Source organism: Cololabis saira, chromosome 13, assembly GCF_033807715.1.
Source record: "Cololabis saira isolate AMF1-May2022 chromosome 13, fColSai1.1, whole genome shotgun sequence".
NCBI classification, from domain to species: Eukaryota; Metazoa; Chordata; class Actinopteri; order Beloniformes; family Belonidae; genus Cololabis; species Cololabis saira.
Window position 1 is genome coordinate 22,495,591 of NC_084599.1, and position 21,111 is coordinate 22,516,701.

The 21,111-nt window shown below is 40.6% G+C and overlaps 3 protein-coding genes across 5 annotated transcripts in view; 1 reads left to right on the top strand and 2 right to left on the bottom strand.

Annotated features, from left to right (window-relative positions):
- Positions 1–1,102: 1,102 nt before the first annotated feature.
- lsm7 (LSM7 homolog, U6 small nuclear RNA and mRNA degradation associated) lies at positions 1,103–4,110 on the bottom strand. Its single transcript, XM_061737146.1, has 4 exons — positions 4,055–4,110; positions 3,724–3,814; positions 3,449–3,520; positions 1,103–1,551 (listed from the first exon to the last, which is right to left on the bottom strand). Exons 1-4 carry the CDS (start codon positions 4,058–4,060, stop codon positions 1,409–1,411), a joined length of 312 nt encoding a protein of 103 aa, XP_061593130.1. The 5' UTR covers positions 4,061–4,110; the 3' UTR covers positions 1,103–1,408.
- An 856-nt stretch (positions 4,111–4,966) lies between these two features.
- LOC133458434 (kelch-like protein 23) lies at positions 4,967–7,800 on the top strand. Its single transcript, XM_061738314.1, has 3 exons — positions 4,967–5,951; positions 6,173–6,584; positions 6,721–7,800. Exons 1-3 carry the CDS (start codon positions 4,967–4,969, stop codon positions 7,022–7,024), a joined length of 1,701 nt encoding a protein of 566 aa, XP_061594298.1. The 3' UTR covers positions 7,025–7,800.
- cers4a (ceramide synthase 4a) overlaps positions 7,165–21,111 on the bottom strand; it is a 34,009-nt gene continuing 20,062 nt past the window's right edge. For all 3 annotated transcript variants that reach the window (XM_061738317.1, XM_061738315.1, XM_061738316.1), the window contains exons 3-11: positions 20,027–20,144; positions 17,897–18,015; positions 16,557–16,614; positions 15,621–15,671; positions 11,719–11,811; positions 11,463–11,591; positions 10,525–10,631; positions 9,170–9,326; positions 7,165–9,093 (exon numbers count right to left, since the gene is read on the bottom strand). In XM_061738317.1, coding sequence (XP_061594301.1) covers positions 8,896–9,093; positions 9,170–9,326; positions 10,525–10,631; positions 11,463–11,591; positions 11,719–11,811; positions 15,621–15,671; positions 16,557–16,614; positions 17,897–18,015; positions 20,027–20,144 — 1,030 coding nt within the window. In that variant the 3' untranslated portion in view covers positions 7,165–8,895. The remainder of the gene's footprint in view (positions 9,094–9,169; positions 9,327–10,524; positions 10,632–11,462; positions 11,592–11,718; positions 11,812–15,620; positions 15,672–16,556; positions 16,615–17,896; positions 18,016–20,026; positions 20,145–21,111) is intronic.

Consider the following 21,111-nt stretch of genomic DNA (forward strand, 5'->3'; position numbering starts at 1 on the left):
AGCTCCGCAGAAGCTGTTGCTGTGTTGTGGCTGCAGCAGCTCCACACAACAGACGTGGGGAAAAGACCCTAATGGTTTAACTTTTCAACGGTTTCCTGCTCGGAGGCAGAACCCCGGAGGCCAAGTATCTGATATAACAAAGTAAAAGAGTGAAAGAGCCGTCGGCTCGCTTTGGATCGCGGCTGTAACGACCAAACACACAGTAAAGCATGATTTATGGTTCTGCGTTAAATCGACGCAGACCCACGGCATAGGGTACGTGGCGACGCGCAACGTACGGTGCGTGTCGCCGCGTACCCTACGCCGTAGGCTCTGCGTCGATTTAACGCAGAACCATAAACAGCCTTAAACCACAAACACTCACACAGACGGGCGTCGGATCAAAACACGGGTTTTATTCCACCACTCTCCAGCTAAACGCAGTTGCTGGCCAGCTCTCTGCGGAGCAATTAACCCCAATCTTCAGATAAAAAAACTAGTTTGTTGAGGAAAAAATATTAACTCTATTTGTAGCTGCAGAGGAAAAAAATAATCTCACGAGAAAAACAAAAATATTGCTCACGCTTCGGAGCCTCTTCCACATAATATAGCAGTCAAAAAAAAGAAAAGAGACGTAAGAGGGATACAAAACATGTAGTGTATGTTGTACTATTATACAAATTTATTGAAACACATGGCTCTTAAGGGATTCAGGGATCTCTTAGGGATTTCATATGGATCCAGACCGTTAATAATCATTATTTTCTGCATATACCGCTCCCTGGCTTCCTTGTTTAAGGTATCCAAGTAAATTCCACTTCCTTTCCAGCAGTTTAACATCTTTTTTTTTGCGTTCTGTCTGTTCACTTGGTGAAACAGAAAAGCATCCCGTCTCCTCTCATCAAAACAAATGCAGCGACGGGACAGGAGTTTTCCGGCTGTACGCGCTAGTGCTCATGGGAAACGTAGTGTTCTTTCTGGTAAAACACTACCGATTTTGTCCACAAGATGCCGCCAAACTCAGAAAAGCTGAAAGTTACGTTGTGCTGCTTTAAGGTACTGTGGGGAAAAAAAAAAAAAAACACTTAAAAAAAGAGGGGAAACAAACTTAGAGTAGTCAGCATACACTATATTTTCACTTTATTTTCTTATCAAAAAAACAAATAATAAAAGTTCACTTATTCATTCTAGATAAAAAAGAAAACACTTCCCAAACACATGGGACCTTCATAACAAAAATCTTTGCAAAATATGCCCCAGACAGAAATAAAAGCGAAGCACATTTAAACATTAATTTACTGATGGTTCTTAACTCAAAACAACAGCTTCAGTGTACGAATAGTTACTGTACTGTAACGGTTAAAACAAAATGATATGACCCCCCCCAAGAAAAACACAAATGGGGGTGGGGGGCATAGCAGCCTGTGAGTTAGCCGTCTTGCTGCTGTATGAACGGGTTGGGTATGGCCTCCATGCCATCCTGAGGACAGATCAGCACCACAGAGGTTCCTCTGCAGACCACCAGCCCCAACTGCCTGGTGTCTTCTGTCAGCTTCAGCTGGTCATCTGGATCTGTGTATACAGAGCCACAAGAGGTTAAGTTATTTGTGTTTTGTTTGTTATATGAAAGAGAACTTCAAAGTATATAACTGATTTTGATTTTCTGGGATTTCAACCTTTATGCCTACAATCACAGGAGTTTAGTCTTTCTGAAGTCTCTCAAACTGAGACTCATATTCCCATCGTCCTGGGACCAAATACAAAACAGGAACTAATGTGTTTGAAAATAGTCCAATATTAGTGAAGAATAGATATGCTAATCATGCAGAGGTCCATATCAAGGTAAACGTGCTTGTGTTAGCCAATGACAGGCCAGTGGCAGGAGAGGACAGGAGACACGAGTTCCTAACATGTAACAAAAGTCTCACATGGAAGAGTTGATAAAGACCAATGAAAGTTATTACTGTAAGGTAACTAGTTATGTTTGTTAAATTTGTCTGTATGCAGATTAAAAAAGGTAATCAGTTATTATTTAAAATGTACTAATTTTGTACATCTTTAATAATAATGCTGATCTGATAGCAGAGGGGCCTGTGGCAGACAGAGTTGAGGTGACTTTTCCAACTTGTAGGACAGGTATAGGAAAAGATTAAAACTACTGATATTAACTGACATTAAAACTAACACATTCAACCAAAAAAAAAATCTGAACCATTTAAAAATGTTCACTTAGACCTCCTAAAACATCAAACCCAGAAGAACCAGACTAATTCTTTGTCTCAAAAAGGAAAAGAATTTGGTCGGTTGGCCATACTAACATAAAATCAATCCCCTTCTCTACGCTGGGTTCATGTAAATGAAGAAATCTGTAAACATAGAGTACATTGTTGCCTCAATATAATATACTGTGCAAACAAGATGTGTTGCTTTGCATTTGTTATGTTGCATTTAATCAATAAAGTTGCATGTTTTCAAACCATAGGTTTAATGATCTCCAAAGTAAAAGGGGTAATATTAGTTTCTTGTTTGATTACTTATTGCGCAACATTTTTAGGGAAACAGAAGGCAATTCATTCAAAAATAGATTCAGTAATAGCCCACAGACTCTGTGGTGGCGTCCGCCATTTTTTATGGGGAGGTCTGCTGGAGCAGCAGCATCACAGCAGCGGCGCAGAAGAGACTGGACAAGGTGGTGAGGAAAGCCGGCTCTGTCCTGGGCTGTAGTCTCGACCCGGGGGAGGTGATGGGGGAGAGGAGGATGGTGGCTAAGCTGTCCTCCATCATGGACAATGTCTCCCACCCCCTTCATGAGACTGTCAGAGCCCTGGAGAGCTCCATCAGTGACCGGCTTCGTCACCCGCAATGCATCACTGAGAGGCATCGCAGGTCCTTCCTCCCCGCTGCCATAAGACTTTACAACCCGGCCTGCTCTCAGTAGCTAACGGACAATAATAACATGTGCAATAACCATATGTGCAATAATCATATGTGCAATATCCATGCAATACCTTTCTACCTCACACTCATTCTACCTGCTTTTTTGCACTATTTTTTTATCTTATATTTTTTATCTCCACTGCAATGTGTATACTGTCCATATTTTGTAATTATATATCTCTCTCTATCTCTTTTACTTTTTTACCTTTTTACCCCCCTTCCCCGCATGCGTGTGTGTGTGTGTATGTTAAGTGTACTGCTGCTAACACGTGAGTTTCCCCATTGAGGGAGTAATAAAGGATTATCTTATCTCTTATATCCCCAACCTGAGGATATTTGGCAAAAATGATTAACTTGGATATTTTTTTAACTTTTTGGCAAAAACTGAGAAAACTGTACAAAAGAGAATTTATTTCTCCACCATGATGTGTTAATGTGGATATGACCATGATTTTCACTGTTATAATCATAATAACCCACTCAACGCCAACCAGACTTTGAAGCATTTATCTGATAAATTTGATCGACTTACCCCGCATATACTCGATTGTACCGTCCAATACCAGGTTCAGCAGAGGGTCAAACCCTTTCAGTACACCGCTGGCTGAGATGGAGATGTACAGTGTCAGGTTTATACGAGTTAAAACAAACTGGAGCATGTTTCACTTTTAAGGCTGATTTATGGTTCTGCGTCACAACGACGCAGACCCTACGGCGTAGGCTCTGCGTCGGTGTGACGCGGAACCATAAATCAGCCTGCACTGTTTACTGAGGTGAACTGGTTAGTAGCAGCTCTCATCAACGCACCCTCTCGTCCTCCTTGAAACTTCACACGAATTGGCTTGTCGATGTATTTGGACAAGTCAAAGATGCTCTCCTTCTTCTTTTTCTCTTTATCCTACACACAGAAACATATTTTAAAGTTCAGTATAAATGAAAGACTCAAACAAAACGTGACTGACACGCAGATTAGCCTCGTTAGCCTCGTCAGTAAATGTACAAAAGGAGGAGCTGTTCCACATCTCAGCTCACGCTTTGAATACTCAGTGACTACCTCAAACAAATATGTGCTAATAATATAGACGTGGACCAACGCGAACACGTATGTTTGAATGAAATAAATGCGTTACAAACTCACCGCCATGTTAGCTGCGCGACACGGAAGTTAAAGTTTGACCTGGAAAATTTCAACCAATCAAATCGTTGAGCGGCTGTTGATGACGTCACTAAATATAAAATACCTTTAAATAGATTTTTTTTTCTCTTTCTTTCGTCCTTTTTTAAGTCTAATATACCCGAGGGATCCTGGCTTATTTCATTAGCTTTTATTTTTCAAAATTAGCTCTTTTTCCATTACATGTTTTGTAAACAGTCAGCAGAGGTGTCAAAAGTATTCACATTCATTACTCAGGTAGAAGTATAGATACTAGAGTTTAAAAATACTCATGTAGACGTTGAAGTATCAACTCAAGTTTTTTACTCAAGTAAAAGTATAAGAGTACTGGTTTCAAAACTACTTAAAAAGTAAAAGTAATGTAAGGGGGAAAAAGCCATTAAGGACAAAAGCCATTGAAAATGAATGCATCTTAGTATAATGCAAATATATTAAAGAACCATATATGTGTACTATTGAGCATTAACATGTGTTTCAGAGAGCAGACGCGTACAAACCAATAGGGTGTCGGAATGGTATTATGTTTATACTTCTCATCCAACCAAATTCACTCTATCTGGATGGCGCAATTTAACTCGATAGTTTTTTTCTAAAGGCCGAAATGAAATAGAGTAACAAGGCTGTTTTTAAAATGTAAGGAGTAAAAAGTACAGATAATTGTGTGAAAATGTAAGGAGTAAAAGTAAAAAGTCATCTGAAAAATAATTACTCCAGTGGAGTATAGATAACCAAAATTTCTACTTAAGTAACGTAACGAAGTATTTGTACTTCGTTACTTGACACCTCTGACAGTCAGTAAGGAGAGTCTATTAATAAACTGAGGCTCTGCACCAGCTGGTGTGTTGAAACCACAAGAGGTAAAAGGCATTTGGTGACATGGCTTACAGAGCTGACACAGAGCTGAAAACTTGGAACTGTGGACTGACACGTCTCTCTGAGCCGGAAAACACAAGTGCTGAAGAAGAATCTGCTTTGCATGTGGAAGACGCTGAGCTGGATTTAACCCCCGATGCTGTCCTAAGGGTTGCGGGAGAGGCTTTCTATGTCAACCGTGAACATCTGGCTCTGCAAAGTACCTACTTCAGGGCTCTGTTCTTTGGCTGTGGTGTGGAAAAAGACCAAAGGCTGATAGAAATCAAGGGTCTTAGTCTGGAAAGTTTCAAGGTCTTGGTGGAATACAGCAAGACGAGCAGACTGGATTTGGACAGAGAAAACGTTCTGGGAATACTTGAGACTGCAGACTTTTTACAACTGGAGCGAGCCAGACTGTTGTGCTGCAAGTTCTTGGAGCGTGAGCTGCACCTCAGTAACTGTTTGGGGATGATGGCTTATGCTTGGCAGCTGGGCTGCACTCAGTTGTACGCTGCAGCACGACAGGTGGTTCTCACACACTTCTCTGCAATCTCCGCCACTGAGGATTTCTTGTCCCTTTCCAAAGAGACAATAGCAGACCTGCTTGCCAGTGATGACCTGACCATCTATAAAGACGATTTAGCCCTGGAAGCCACCTTACGCTGGGTGGCCTTTGACCCTAAAAGAGAGGAACATTTCTTAGAGCTTGTAGAGCTGGTGAGGCCTGAATCTCTTTCTTTACCATTTATCACGGCACTTTTGACCAGAATGAAAAGCTCTGACCCTCGAGCCAGACTCATCATCAAGCTGAATGAAAGTTTCCCAGCATCTTGGTCAGTGGGCAAATCAATAAGGAGGACCAGAGTGAGAGACACCCTCTATGTTCTGGGTGGACCTCATGATCAGCAACAACAGCCAATGTATCAGTTTCACCCCTCGAGCGGTAGATGGCAGAGCTGTGAACCTCTGCAGAGGAAGAACCTAACTCAGTATTCTGTTGCTGCAGTAGGTAATTGAGTAACAAAAGTGATGTTTGCTGTGATGAGGTTGAGGATTGTGAATTAACTGATAAGGAGTAAGTGCCTGAATGTATGATCGATGTGCATGCAGAGCTTTAACAATTATTTACATTTTATTCCTACCTAAAATGTAAATGAATATAAACAACACTGAATGTTAGGGTACTCAGAGCTTTTTGAATGATATAATATTTATGTTATCCTTGTTTAGGAGATAATGTGGTTGTGACAGGTGGCTACTTCAGAGATGTGCTGTGGTTCAGTGTGGACTGGGTCAGGATATATGAATGTGGGAACCAGCGCTGGGTGGACGGTCCAGCCCTGCAGAAGTCCAGACACAGCCACTGCTCCGTGGGACTGGATTCAGCTCTGTATGTTCTGGGTGGCTCCATGGACGAGGGCCTCGTGGCTGATGTGGAGAAGCTGGTCCTGGGGTCAGAAGATGGTTGGGAGGGCGTGAGCCCCATGGTCAGGGCAGTGGAGAGGGCGGCCGTCACTGCTATGGGCTTGTGTATCTATGTAGCTTGTGGTCTGGATGAAAATGGGGAGGTGTATGCTGGAATTCAAAGGTATATGGTGATGAGTGATCAGTGGGATGTGGTCTCCTATTCTCCATTTCCACGGTGAGTGAACCTTCAGTAATCCACAGCTCCACAGCTGGGGTTTCTTACTTTTTTTTTTATTGTTTTGAAAATGAAAGAAAGGTTAAAGATTAAACACGACAAGTCAATGGTTTTCTTCTTTTGAAATCTCTTCAAGGTATGACTTGGTTGCCACTGAGCTCAACGGCGCCCTCTATTTGTTTGGAGGCCAAGCTCTACGTCTTGACGTGGAGACAGATGAATGGACTGTGATGGAGGAGGAATGTCTGGACAAAAAGTTCTTCTGTGGCTGTGCCACGGTCAGCGGCCAGATCTACCTGGTCAGTGAGCGCAAGAGTAACAAAGCATTCCCAAACATGGTGCTGATGGACCCTTACATAGACACTTGCATTGAGATGGATGATGCCATACCCTGCCCTGCGCCCAGCAGAGGATGTGTCACCCTGAGAATCAGCACCTGATTGGCTTAGTAAAATGTATTATTCGGCATCATTTTGTTTATGTGCTACCAAGCTTCATTTCCGTGAAATAAATGAAAAGTAAAAAAACTTTCTTTTTTTAAACAGGTTGAATGAAAAAATATTTTTAAGACGAGCACTCATTTATTAAATATTTGTAATTTATTAAAAGTTTTCAACAGGCCACACAATAAACAAAAACATCCATGTGCACATATTGTAGAACAGTCGAGAATAACTTTCATGGAAACATAACACTTCTGCATTCATATCTAATGAAAAACACAACAAAACACAACTACACTGTAGTGGGTCTCTAAGTGTAATTTAGTGGATTAGCCCTTTTAAATTTAAATCCTGCTTGGTATTTGTTCTGTATCTACTCCTATCACAAACATAACTGAGCCGAAAATCAAAAGATATTGTGCACACAGACAGCGGAAACTCCTTTTGACGAGCTCACCTTAGTAAACTATAGAGTCAAAGTAATCAATAATGTACTGCGGTCTATGTTTGTGTGGAGCAGTATACAGTAGATACTAACCAGCGCATTTGTGCAGTGTAGTGGAAGGAAAAGGCAACATTTTCTTTGCAAATTACATGAAATAAATCAGAAATGATTAAAACATGCCACTGAGCTTTATAGAAGTCTGGACTCTTCATGTTATCACAGTTTTTCTTGATCTGAGATGGAAAGTCGTTAATCGTTGTAGCTACATTCAGAACTGAAACATTTCACTGATGCCCAACTGTGTGCATTCCCACATGTTCATCCTGACTCACCCTGGATATTTTGACTACCTGCACAAGTTGTAGCGGGGTCTTTCCCGGGTCTTTGACTCATAAAGGTAACCACACCGGAACATGGATGCCACATTGAGTGCTTGTGATAAAATATTGTAAAAACAGCAGCCCAAGGCACAAAACTAAGTCCAGAGGGGTAAACTTTAACAAAAATCTCTTCGATTAAACCATGTATCCTGTCAGAATAATATAAACATGTTTCAAGTCACTGTCCTTCTAGGAGCAGCACAGTTTTGATGAAGGCATCATCTTGTGAGACACGGAGTGAGTTTCAAACAAGGGTATGTCATTTGTACAGCAGGGAGCGCTGTATCCTTTATAAGAAACAAAATAAAAGCAAGGGTCTGAACCTGTCATTAAAACGGTTACCTGTTCATAAGGAACTTCTGCAGTTATATTTTTTACTCTACAACAGACTACAAAATTAAACTGAGCTGACAATTAAAGTTCATAAAAAATATATATAAAGTGGTTTATCAACAAATTACTACAATCAATATCTTAAATAATGTTTTTACAATAAACTATAAAGCGAAAAGAGAGTAAGTGCTATTCAGTAGTCTTGCATTTGCTCACTTGGAAAGATATCAATCCACTTATTACATGATGGCTTGACTTTGTATAAAAACAACTGCTTTAAAAAATGGACAATGAAAAGAGTAGTTTCTTTCCTTCGTTATTTACAAACAAGCTGTTATGAGACAATGAAAATAAACAACAAAAATAAAAAAAATCTACATTAAGTACATTAGATATGTAAAAACATCTCTGGTTTTGCCAAATTCATTTTTTTTTTTTACATTTTTACTAGTGATAGGATGGCATTTCCTCCTAGTCTAGCAGTGGTCGTGAAGATCTACAATCATATGTGCTTCTATGCCCTATTTTTTTTTAAAGAAAAGCAAAATGCAGATCTTTACTGACCTGAAATTATTATTGAACCATGCCAAATGCACACAAGCTGTAATAATGTATCATTCAGTAGGAACAAAGTCCTACCCTGGAAGTGGAAAGGGATATGAAACCTTTTTCCAGTGAGGCTTGGTAGGTGTGTGAGAAAAGCTGCTCCACTATCTGGTTTTAGGTAGTCTGCTGCTTAGATTCCTCTGGTTCGTCAAGTTATTCAGGACACAGTTGTTAGCCAATGAAGCCAGTTTAGAGTTGATTGTCCCCTTCCTCTGTTCCCAGCTACACTCATCAGGCTCTTCCTCTTCCTCTCCGTTGTCATCCGCCTCACTCTCTTCATCGCTGCGTTCATCTCGTTCAACCTGCACAGAAAAGTTAAAGAATTAGAATAAATTCTGCATCTCCTCCCCTCTCAACATCCAGTTTAGTCATGCTCACCTTGCCCAGGAAGACAAACTTGTAGACCATGCGCAGGATAAGGTAGGCCCAGAAGATGTGCAGTCCTTGCAGCACTAACAGCAGAGCGTTGAAGAAATAATAACCAAAGAAAGGCTGGAAGAATTCAAGAGACACCACCAGGGTTGTGTGGACCACTCTGGAAAACAGGCACAGTCAGGGGATACATTCAGAAGCACATAAAGCACAGGATAAGACCTCCAGCTCAGAGCAAACACATATGATGTTTTTGTTTTTATGTTATCTCCATCATATAAACTGATACATAGAGTTTAAAGGTATTGTGACATCATTTTTAACATGCTTTTAACACTATTAAAAGTCTTGGCCAACATCCCTCAAATGTGTCTAAAAGGGTGTAACAAGAAAAACTTCACTCCAGTACTCCATTCCTGGCTTTTTATGACGGTGTTTTTTTGCGCCGTGAAAAACGCTTCCTCTTCCCCCTTTCCTGTCAATCATTGCCCCGCTCCTCCTCCAAACCTCCTCCAACCCAACTGCAACCCAACACGCTTCTGCCGTCTCCACACACACGCGCGCACACCGAACCACAAACACCCACACACACAGCCCAGACTGGGCGACTACAGCCCGGGGATGAAGTCCGTGACCAGAGGACTCGACTGGAAGTCGAGTCCTCTGGTCATGGACTTCTAACAGCGGCGTCGGAGAGTTAAGCCGGGAGCGACAGGCGAAGCATGCACGGAAAAGCAGCAGGGCGAAGTAGTCCACCGCAAACATGAATCATAAAAATAAAGGCATGCAAGCAACAGTGTCCCCTTATCTTAAGTCCAGTCAGTGGCCGCGGGTCTTCTTAGCAGTTGTCCTCCGGTGATGAGAACAGAAGAGGCTCTAAACAGCTCCGTGTTAAGCCTGATTTATGGTTCCGCGTTAAATCGACGCAGAGCCCTACGCCGTAGGGTTCAGCGTACGGTGCGCGTCGCCGCGTAACCCTACGCCGTAGGCTCTGCGTCGGTGTAACGCGGAACCATAAATCAGCCTTTATGGTGCGCTGGAGAGGAGAGGAGGCAGGGAGCTGGGTGGAGGGGGCGGTGATTTAGCGGGTCGTTACGTAACGGCCCGCCAGCAAACCACATGCGCCGTTTTTGCATAGTTATGCGGAAAATCCCAGAAAGCACACAATACACTGAATGTTAAAAGTTCGTTGTTTTTTGGGTGTAATTGATGTCAAGACACCCAACAAAACACAAAAAATCAAGAAAAATTAGTTTTTCATGTCACAATACCTTTAAAAATGAACTTTATTGTAGTTTCTCTCATCAGTTACAAGCTTTGGCCAATAAGTAATAATGCAGTGACATATAGCACAGTCTTACCTGCTAGGAAACACCACCAGCCTTGTGACCAGGAACACGAGGGCGAAGATGACAAACAGGGAGTCACAGGTCCTCGTCCACACTGCATAGTGAAACATCTTGGCAGACTTGCGAAAAAAAAAAAGGCAATATAAAATTATTGTTACTAGTTGCAACATGAGTGAAGACACTTCAAGCACAGCAAGTTGTTTCCACATTTGTATTTCAAATAAGTTTAAATGGTGGAGGTGTTTAACTTTAGCATTCTCTACAGTGAGAGTGGAAAAAAAGGGTGAGTGTTTTGAGAAAAACATCAAGGAGGAGCTCAGCTCAGTATATAGCACTGAAAAAGAATAATGTGCTAAGCTGTTTAGCAGCTCAGGGAACCTGATGGTGTCGAAAACCAGGGTTTTTACACCAGCAGTTATACTCCATGACTAAGTCGGTGCTGCTTGTTTTCCCATGAATATGGATCATGTTGAAAAACTTGATTTTCAGATACGATCAGTGACATGTGACACCCAGGAAAATTAGCCAAACAACTATAAACAAAGAACTATTGACTACTCGTTAACAAACACAATTATTCCAGACAATAATATTTACAAACACTTTATTTTTTACAGAGATGAGTAGTTTGAGGTGAATAACCTTTTTTATATTAATGAAGCCCATAATGCTTTTATGTTTATTGAACGTCACCACAAACCAGATGGGGTGTGGCAGCACATGGAAAATGTCCATGAGCTTCCAAATTTCCCCTGCTTTCCCTGATATTGCATTTCCTCCTTCCTTTTGGTCCAACTTGCGAGTTAAATGTCAGCGTCATGAATATTTTCACCTTATTGTTCCTCCCAAATATTTACAAGAACAGAATGGGGGAAGATGAAAAGTGTTGGCTTTCTGTGACTACGAATGAATGACTCTGCTTTTGTTTTAACCCGAGTGTGCTGCTTTACCTCAAGAAGGAAGTCAGAAGAATCATGCACCAGCATCACCAATGTACCAACCCTCACATAGTTGGCGCAGTAGGAGAAGCTAATGAGAAAAAGGGTGGCGATATGATGAACCACCTGCTCCTTGAAATCCTGGAACACATGCACAAAAACGAATCACACCCTTTTGACTGACATCTCTTTTATAAATGGCCAACATTTCACTTCCTCTTTTCCTTTTGATCAGAAACAAAGAAACACGAGTCAAGCTCATACTCACTTTTCGTTTGACATCTACAGAGACGCAGAGAAGGAGGGACAAATAGAAACTCATCTCCAAGATGTAATACCAGTAATGAGCATCAGCTACGGGCTGAAGAATGAGAGGAAGATGGTAACAATGAGTTAACATTTACATTGATTGGCTGCAGAGGTGTCAAGTAACGAAGTACAAATACTTCGTTACCTTACTTAAGTAGAAATTTTGGTTATCTATACTTCACTGGAGTAATTATTTTTCAGACGACTTTTTACTTTTACTCCTTACATTTTCATGCAATTATCTGTACTTTTTACTCCTTCAATTTTAAAAACACCCTCGTTACTCTATTTCATTTCGGCCTTTAAAAAAAAACTATCCAATTAAATTGCTCCATCCGGATAGAGTGAATTTGGTTGTGGTTGTTTCAGATGTTCTTGTCCAGTTTTGTTCTTACATCCGTTCCCTCAGATTCCTGCAACTAAACTTGGATGTACATTCCAATAAAGGTTAGGATAAATGATAACATGCCTCTGAATTTTGACTTTTTGTACCATTACAATACTTATAGGCAACTAGTCATCATATCTTCTGCTCTCTGAAACACATGTTAATGCTCAATAGTACACATATATGGTTCTTTAATATATTTGCATTATATTAAGATGCATTCATTTTCAATGGCTTTTGTCCTTAATGGCTTTTTCCCCCTTTACATTACTTTTACTTTTGTACTTTAAGTAGTTTTGAAACTAGTACTTTTATACTTTTACTTGAGTAAAAAACTTGAGTTGATACTTCAACTTTTACAGGAGTATTTTTAAACTCTAGTATCTATACTTCTACCTGAGTAATGAATGTGAATACTTTTGACACCTCTGATTGGCTGAATCAGGAGCATTTTAAACATCATGCTTATAAGTGCAGTCTGAGGCAATCATACCATAGAAGCATTTACAGGCAACAAAGAAACTGCCCTATGCTGCTCAAAGCTGTTCAACAAGATAATAGGTGATATTTTGCACTGAGTTTGGGTAGTTCAGCAAATTTCTGCAAAGATCTGAACAGTTCAGGGAGGGAGTTGGGGGTATTAAGGCCCTCAAAGGACCCCCTTTGTTCTTAAACTATTCAATACCTTGCTGCTAAGAATTTCAAGCTTAGTTGCATGACCTGACTGTGGAAAAGTATAGAAACAAGGCTGAGAATTTCAGGACCATGAAGAAAACTAGTTCATTCTCCTGCTACCGACAAATACTCAAATAATCTCCATCCCGCTGCGAAAAGGAGGGCAGATTTTATTCAAAGGAAGTTGAGGTCTACTTTTGCAAATAAAACTCGCAGAACACAAAACATTCACTGTTTGTAGCAGCACAATGGTAGGAAGTGGACTGAGACTTTAATCCACAAAAACACTTCCTGTCATTTAATCCTTGAAACACAACGAGCAGCTATGATGTGCAGGAAGTTTTTTTTTTATCAACCACTCCAAATACAGAGAGAACTGTGACTTTACGCTTTTTTTGTGGGTCATGACCCGGCAAAGAACGGCTGGCTGCCAGGGAGGAATGCCGACGTGCAGGCATGCATAGCTGTCATCAACAAAGCAGAGATAATAAGCATTTAGACATATTTCATTAGATCGTTACTTCAGTTTTAGGTACTTGATTAAGTATTTATTATTCATTCTGATCAGATAATGAATTTCCTAAATTGTTGATTTTACCGCTTACAGTTAAGCTCTGCTCCTGCTGCACGCTTTATTGGTCACGTAGAAAAGGTTCACTGAAAGCTCCTCCAGCCGAGACAGTTCCTTTTGGGTCGATGTCATTTGTAACACCACATTACCGAAATCTAAGACTTACTTTACTTTTCATCAAATATCTGTGGCATAGCTGCTTAATCAGTACATTGCTTTGCAACAGTATTTTATTGTTTTTTTGTCAAACGAGAATGAATAGTCTTAAAATAAAAATGTATGTTTTCGCGTGAATTCAGTTTCAATCATTGTTTCATGTATCACCTCGCTTTTATAAGGCAGTGTGTGTAGAAAAGACTGCAAACGATGCACCTTTGCATCAATACTCAAAGCTCCTCTAGCAAAGAATCTCTTTTTATAATTCTTCTCAATGCTTTCCAGGAATTGTGACATCGTCTGAAACTGATTTCCCAGTCAAAGGCAGAAAAATAGCAGAAACAAAGAGGGTTAAAATAAGAGAAGTGATAATTCAATTCAATACAATCAAATTCAAAAATACTTTATAAGCCCTGAAGTCAAAATAATTTAGCTGGTGATTTGAGGGATAAAGAATGTGAAGTACATAAAGGTGTACAGCACACTGGATGACGGCGGCAACCTACAAGCCTGCCCTCTTTTAGCTTTGTCGATACATGGGGTTATCTATTAGTAACTTTAAACTTTAAAATCTGATGGAGAAGGGAAAAGATTAAGAGGGGGAAATACAGATGAAGGGATCTTAATAGAATAAACTGAACTGCAATGTTTAAACTACTACTACTACTAACTATATTTAAATTATTGCTGCCTATTTAATTAAATTTTAAGTGTGATTTCAATAATGGGTCAAAAAAATCACAATAACAATGTAATTGAAAAAACAAAAAAAAAACTGAATGACGTGCACACCTCAGGCATAGGCTCCACTTGGCCATGGGTGACTGATTCCCTCCTCATTTGTTTTTGCAAAATTAAGTTATTTCTTGTTATCAAGTTATTTTACACTGGTGTTGCTAGGTAAAGATGTTTAAGAGATTATTGGAGCAGATCTACCAGCAACTTGCCTATGGCCTGAATCGTTTTTATTTAGTCCTGTATTTGTGTGTGACAGAAAAGTAAAACATTTTTATGGTAACCTCAACAAATGCAAGATGCCTCAAGAGTCAGTGACTCATCGTTTTAAATTAATCATGACTTGTTTTTCCAACACTGAGCATACCTAAACAATGTTTTTCAACTGGGTGGACACAGATTACAATTCTCTGGAAGCTCATGAACGGCTTTACTCATGCTGGCTCCAAAATCGAATCATTTCACAATTTTCTAACTGTGGGAAGAGCTGGGAAAGAACCCAAAAACCACATAGAAAGACTCCAGCTGGGATTTGAACCAGGAGCCTTCGAGTTATGGGCTAACTGTATAAACTACTGTACCATAGACCTTTTGCCTTTCTTTACCACGTAATAATTTAGAGGCCGACAACATTTTAGACGCTACAGTGTTTTATGAGGCTGAGAGTGACCGACAGAGTAGGTGGATTCAATGTTTGCGTGGACGAGCGAAACCGTAACGAGTTGAAAAGGGTTCTATGTAAAGAGTAGCTCATGTAACACTTAACATTTGTGTGCATATAAATAAGGATAAACATCAGTATGAAGCTTTCTAGCAGACACCTAATAGCTTCAGTCAAAGAAGGATCCTCACAACAAAATAATCCAACTGCACAGAACACACAGCATTTCCCTTTCCCGCATGCTTAAATGTATTTCTCAAATACTGAGAAGCTGATTCTCTTTAACAGCCATGCCAGGAACACCTTGGACACAGCATGATTCCACCTTTGGCTCATACTGAGAAATCTGAGATACACATCAACTCACTTTTTTCTGACAGAACTATTCCACCTCACTTTCATATAAGTTATTCATAAACCATACATACTTTAATGATATGAGTCTGAGCTGCTGAAACATTACCTCTATTGGCAAACTACATTCCAATATAGCAGTTTTGATGTTATTTAAGGATTTTCTTTCTCATATCTTCAATGGGTATAGTTTTACAATGTATGTGTGATGAGTAACAGCATTATGGTGGTGCAATGAGATTTTAGAGATTAATGTAATGTGGCTGTGTTTTATCAACGTAAAAAAAAAACAAAAAAAAAAACGTGCCATATCCTGCTCACCTGTTTGGGATATCCCATCCAGCACTCTCTGTGATCCCAGAACCATGAAGTCTGAAACATCCAGGAAATAATGTTTAAGTAAAACAGTTATATGTTTAATATCACCTAATCTTCATAAGTAAATAGAAGGTATCCATGTAAACGCTTAAAGTTTGGTGTCCCACAGAGAGTGGGACTGCGGTGGTTCAGTTTTGCAGTACTTTTCCTGTGATTGTGCTCCATCCTCAGGTCTCATCAGAAGTCTTTCTAAAGTGGGGCAATTCCTAGTGCCTATCCTTTGTATGGATTTGCCAGATTACGAGTTTACCTGAAGGCTTTGAGTTCTGCTAGATTAAAGATGTATATCTCTTCTTTCTAGAATTATACAAATATAAAGGATGAGTGGTGTCAAATAAATTGAGCTTTTCGACTTCTAACCTGAACCCCTTCTTGTACGTCATTCACATCTCTTTTGAAACTCTGAATTATTCACCCACAGCCTCCACAGGTTAACATTAAGTCTATGTATGAGACCATTGGTAGTGTTTTATTTTGAAAATCCAGAAGATTCTCTCTATACCATCCTTATGTCTGACTCAATGCCATCTCCAGCTGCTATAAAAGTCTTTGTGTGTAAAACGAGGCGGTTCAGCAGTGGTTCAGTGCCAAAATAGACTCTGCACCAATCAGTTGATAGTCGGGTCTGGGATCCTTCTAAATCATTGCATGGCATTTTCCATCATTGACTAGAATAACTGCGATTCACAGCGGCTAGTGCAGCGCTGACATTTCATGGCAGTTCTGCATCCCGTTCATATTGGGCTTAAAGCTATGAAACAAATACTACATTTAACAACAAAATCAGCCCTATCTTCATATTCATTTGGACTATATAAGTGTAATTCAGTGGAAGCCTGTGATTATCTGTTAAAAGAAGAAAGTGAATGAAATACTTACATTAATTAGTGAGCTAAGCCCTGCTGTGAATGCTATGAGGTAGAACACAAACCGCCAGCTGCACAAATAGAAATAAACACCATCATCTTTTAGATATCCTAATTAAATAATCACAGAAAATGGAAAAAAGAGACAAAAAGGGCTTGATCCTACACAAGAGACTTGTACAGAAAATGTTATGAATATGCAATACAAAAATAAACATTTGTTTTTAACTTAAAGGTATTGTGACATCATTTTTAAAATGCTTTTAACACTATTAAAAGTCTTGGCCAACATCCCTCAAATGTGTCTAAAAGGTTTTAACAAGAAAAACTTCACTCGAGTACTCCATTCCTGGCTTTTTATGACGGTGTTTTTTTGCGCCGTGAAAAACGCTTCCTCTTCCCCCTTTCCTGTCAATCATTGCCCCGCTCCTCCTCCAAACCTCCTCCTCCAACCAACTGCTACACACTTCTGCCGGCGTCTCCACACACACGCGCGCACACCACAAACACCCACACACACAGCCCAGACAGGGCGACTACAGCCCGGGGATGAAGTCCGTGCGCACACCGAACCGGACTTCTAACAGCGGCGTCGGAGAGTTAAGCCGGAAGCGACAGGCGAAGCATGCACAGAAAAGCAGCAGGGCGAAGTAGTCCACCGCAAACAATCATAAAAATAAAGGCATGCAAGCAGCAGTGTCCCCTTATCTTAAGTCCAGTCAGTGGCCGCGGGTCTTCTTAGCAGTTTTCCTCCGGTGATGACAACAGAAGAGGCTCTAAACAGCTCCGTGTTAAGCCTGATTTATGGTTCCGCGTTAAATCGACGCAGAGCCTACGCCGTAGGGTTCAGCGTACGGTGCGCGTCGCAGCGTAACCCTATGCCGTAGGGTCTGCGTCGGTGTAACGCGGAACCATAAATCAGCCTTTATGGTGCGCTGGAGAGGAGAGGAGGCAGGGAGCTGGGTGAAGGGGGCAGTGATTTAGCGGCCCTTTACGTAACGGCCCGCCACCAAACCACATGCGCCGTTTTTGCATAGTTATGCGGAAAATCCCAGAAAGCACACAATACACTGAATGTTAAAAGTTTGTTGTTTTTTGGGTGTAATTGATGTCAAGACACCCAACAAAACACAAAAAATCAAGAAAAATGTGTTTTTCATGTCACAATCCCTTTAAGTTTCAATATGCAGGTAAATATACTGTAAGATTAACAACAATAACACTCTGTGCTTGGTGCCATGGAATACGTGCACTTATGACAAAATTGCACACAACAGATCTTTACAAAGAACATTGAACTTATTTGAATGTATCTTTATTCATAAAAACAGAAAGGAAAAAGCCAAAACTCACGATGCTTCACAGAACTTTTTTGTGTTGCTGGGTCGGTCCTGGTTCCTCCTCTGTCTGAACCAGGTGTGGATCTTTCGTTGAGAGAGCCCACACTGCTTCTCCAAGCTCACCACTTCACTCTAGACACACACAAACACAGTATGTAAGCACAACTTTGCAAATAGGATTTACCCGGCCTCATTCAGCTCCCCATGGAGTTTCCTGACAGTTGTGTTGCTGAATGGTTATAACAAAACGGAACAAGGTTCATAGTGAACATGTAGCAGTCCTACAGACGTGTACTTAATCAATCCATTTGTGCTCTGTTGCTGACTCAGTAACAAGACTTCCATCAGTGTGGTGTGTCTAACTCTCTGCACACTGAGAGTTCACAGGCCTCTGTTACTGCTGAAAGGTCCTTCCATTAGCTGAAACTTAGCTGTGTTGTTGAAGCAAAAACAGTAACACCTCCATCCTTTTAATTGGCTCAACTGTCTATAAGGTATCACACTTAAATTGTATTAAAAACTCAAATATGATCCCAAGCAGAGGGACCCCCAAACCACACAGACAGCACCTACATTTCAGATGTAAATGTACGTTGGCTGTTTCCCCATATGTTAGTGGCCTTCAATTTACATGGCAAAACAACAAAGGAGGCAGCTGTTCGCTCAGGCCACATGGAAATGGAGGGTTTGCAAATAAGTTGTGGCACAAAGGCAAAAATGAAGCAATATGTACATGTGCACGGACATACTGTGCAGACATGCTTGCACATACAGAAGAAGCAGTCAACAATAAACTGGAATCCATGAGCAGTGAAAATGTAATTTAATCAAGTCAGGTCATATCTTGTCTTGACATTTACACAACCCTGCTTGTCAGCACAGAAACGCCAGTGTTGTGCTGCCAGAACGAAACCAAGAGGCAATAGAAGAGTTTTCATGAGAATCTGAACTCTGTTGCATGCCTGCACCTGTTTATTAAAAACTAGTGATGCACACTTGGTTAGTCTGGTTCCACACAAATCCAGAGATGAACTAACCGATGAATGGATTCTGATGTGTAGAGCCACAAGAGGAACTGACAGTGATAAAAGGCGACAAGCGAAGCAATACAGGCAAACCTTAGGCTATTTTTTGGAAACTTAAAGAACATATTTCAGTTCAGATTGCATGTTCGTCCTGTCCGTATCACTAGGCGGGGGAATTAAACAAAAAATCCAGAAACAAAAATTACATTTTATCTCAACTTCCACCAGTTAAGAATGGCAAATTAGTCAAATAGATTTAGAGAGATTCTTCTTGCAAGTCTACCTTTATGTTGTCTTCGAGGAATGTCATGTACAGAAGGATCCTTGGTGGAAGAAAAAAAAACAAGGAATGTTCTCTTCATGATTTGTTTTTGTATTTTCAAATTGTCAAATAAAAAAAAGAAAAAAATATTGTTTCATATCTAATAATTGAATTCTTCTTACTTTTATCTTTATTTTTGCACACATGAATCACTTAGACTCAATGCAATTCTGAGGGACTTCTGTTTTATCAACGGCTCCTTGTTCTGAACTCACAGACATAAAAAAAGAGCTACGCATTTGTGCTTTTCAGCAATCATGCAAGCACACCGACACACATGGAACTGTGTTAGAAGCACTCACACCATTATTTTACTTCCTGCTAATGTACGTAACCACCCACATTTTTGCATTAACGGGTGGGAACTTCCCTTTGTTTCATTCCTGATTACACACAAAGGGAGAAAGATTTTAAGTGACAGGCCTCTAGGTAAGAACTCATACAGTTTGATTTCCTCCACGTGTCACCACGAGCAGGTTCATACTGACACGATCACATCAGAGAGCAATTATAATCATATAAGCGAGCAGAAATCAGATTAAGATGCAGCATCTTATTTTGCTTACACCTGTCTTCCGTGTTAAGCCATGCAATCTCCTGTTCACTTAGTGCCTAAATAGGATGACTTTGTAATATCTATAAAGCATATATTACACATGTTTAAGGCATGTGCATTGTCCCTGTATTTTCAACCAACAAGGATATTTTTTTATCGTTATTAAAAATAAAATCTGACTGACAGGTCCTGTGCCCACATGAGTGTCAGACGTGACCCAGAACGAAGAGAAATACAAACTTGCGAAGGCTGTCGACTGTTCTGCTTGTAGAAGGATTCCAGCTTCGGGACAGATGGCGCTCGAATCCGAATCCGTTCCTTCACACCTAAACATTTGCTTAAGGGGACAGCGATGATCCTGAACAGAGAGAAAACAGCAGAGAAAAGGAATAAAAGATCTATTTTCCAAACTAATACAGGCAGTACAGCAAGGCTGTTTATCTCAGGATATGATTCTGGCCGGATTAATGTGGAACGGCATTAGCAGCTGTCCAGCGTAATTCAAACTCAGTACAGTATGGAGCATGGAAACAAGATACCGCGGCTCCCGGCAGCTTGTGGAGCCGCTTTCATGGGTGTATTGTGACATTTGGCTTGATAGCCTTTGTCCTTAGCTGATATGGTATCAGAAGACACTTGATCTCTGTGCAAGTGTTACAGAGAGCAGACAGACGGAGCGACTGAAAAAAGGAAGACAATACAAGTGTGTCTGAGCACGCAACATGTTTTGGTAAATGCGTGCATGCGTGCATGCATGCATGCATGCACGCACGCATGCTGACATTCAGAATCACGCGTGTAACTCTGTCCCAGAGATAAACATCTCGAAGTGGGCGCCGAGGGAAAGATCAGAGAGAATGAGAAGGTCAGTGTGGCTTTACAAAGAGAAACACACAGTGTCTGGTTACAGTAACATCAAAAACACACACACTGCTACCTCCCCACAAAACGTCTATAGTGTGAGGTGATTGAACCAAGACATACCTTTATCACCTTCCAGCTGAGACTCACCCTGAAGCTGCCCTGTCCATTTTCAACCAGTAAGACTACACATACTCCCACCATGTTAATAATGTTGTATATAAACAACTTTTTTACCCTTGTTGGACTATGGCGATCTGCTTTTTATGAACGCTCCTGAGCAGTATTTAAAAAAATTAGATACCGTGTATCATTGTGCTTTGCGTTTTATCACCGGTTGCAGCTATCAGGTACATCACTGTTTTTTGTATGCTGCTGCCAATTGTCCTTCTTTGCCTGTCCGTAGACTCTCCCACTGGCTGACTTTTATTTACAAATCTATTTTGGGACGTCTCCCTACATAT

Bases quoted from the DNA above. Each gene is read 5' to 3' on its own strand.
- LOC133458434 (XM_061738314.1), top strand. From the start codon at position 4,967: ATGGCTTACAGAGCTGACACAGAGCTGAAAACTTGGAACTGTGGACTG. The intron at 5,952-6,172 runs GTAATTGAGTAA...ATCCTTGTTTAG, and splicing joins GTATTCTGTTGCTGCAGTAG to GAGATAATGTGGTTGTGACA. The intron at 6,585-6,720 runs GTGAGTGAACCT...AATCTCTTCAAG, and splicing joins TCCTATTCTCCATTTCCACG to GTATGACTTGGTTGCCACTG.
- lsm7 (XM_061737146.1), bottom strand. The intron at 3,521-3,723 runs GTGCGTTGATGA...TCTCCATCTCAG, and splicing joins GTTTCAAGGAGGACGAGAGG to CCAGCGGTGTACTGAAAGGG. The intron at 1,552-3,448 runs GTAAGTCGATCA...CTGTATACACAG, and splicing joins TACAATCGAGTATATGCGGG to ATCCAGATGACCAGCTGAAG.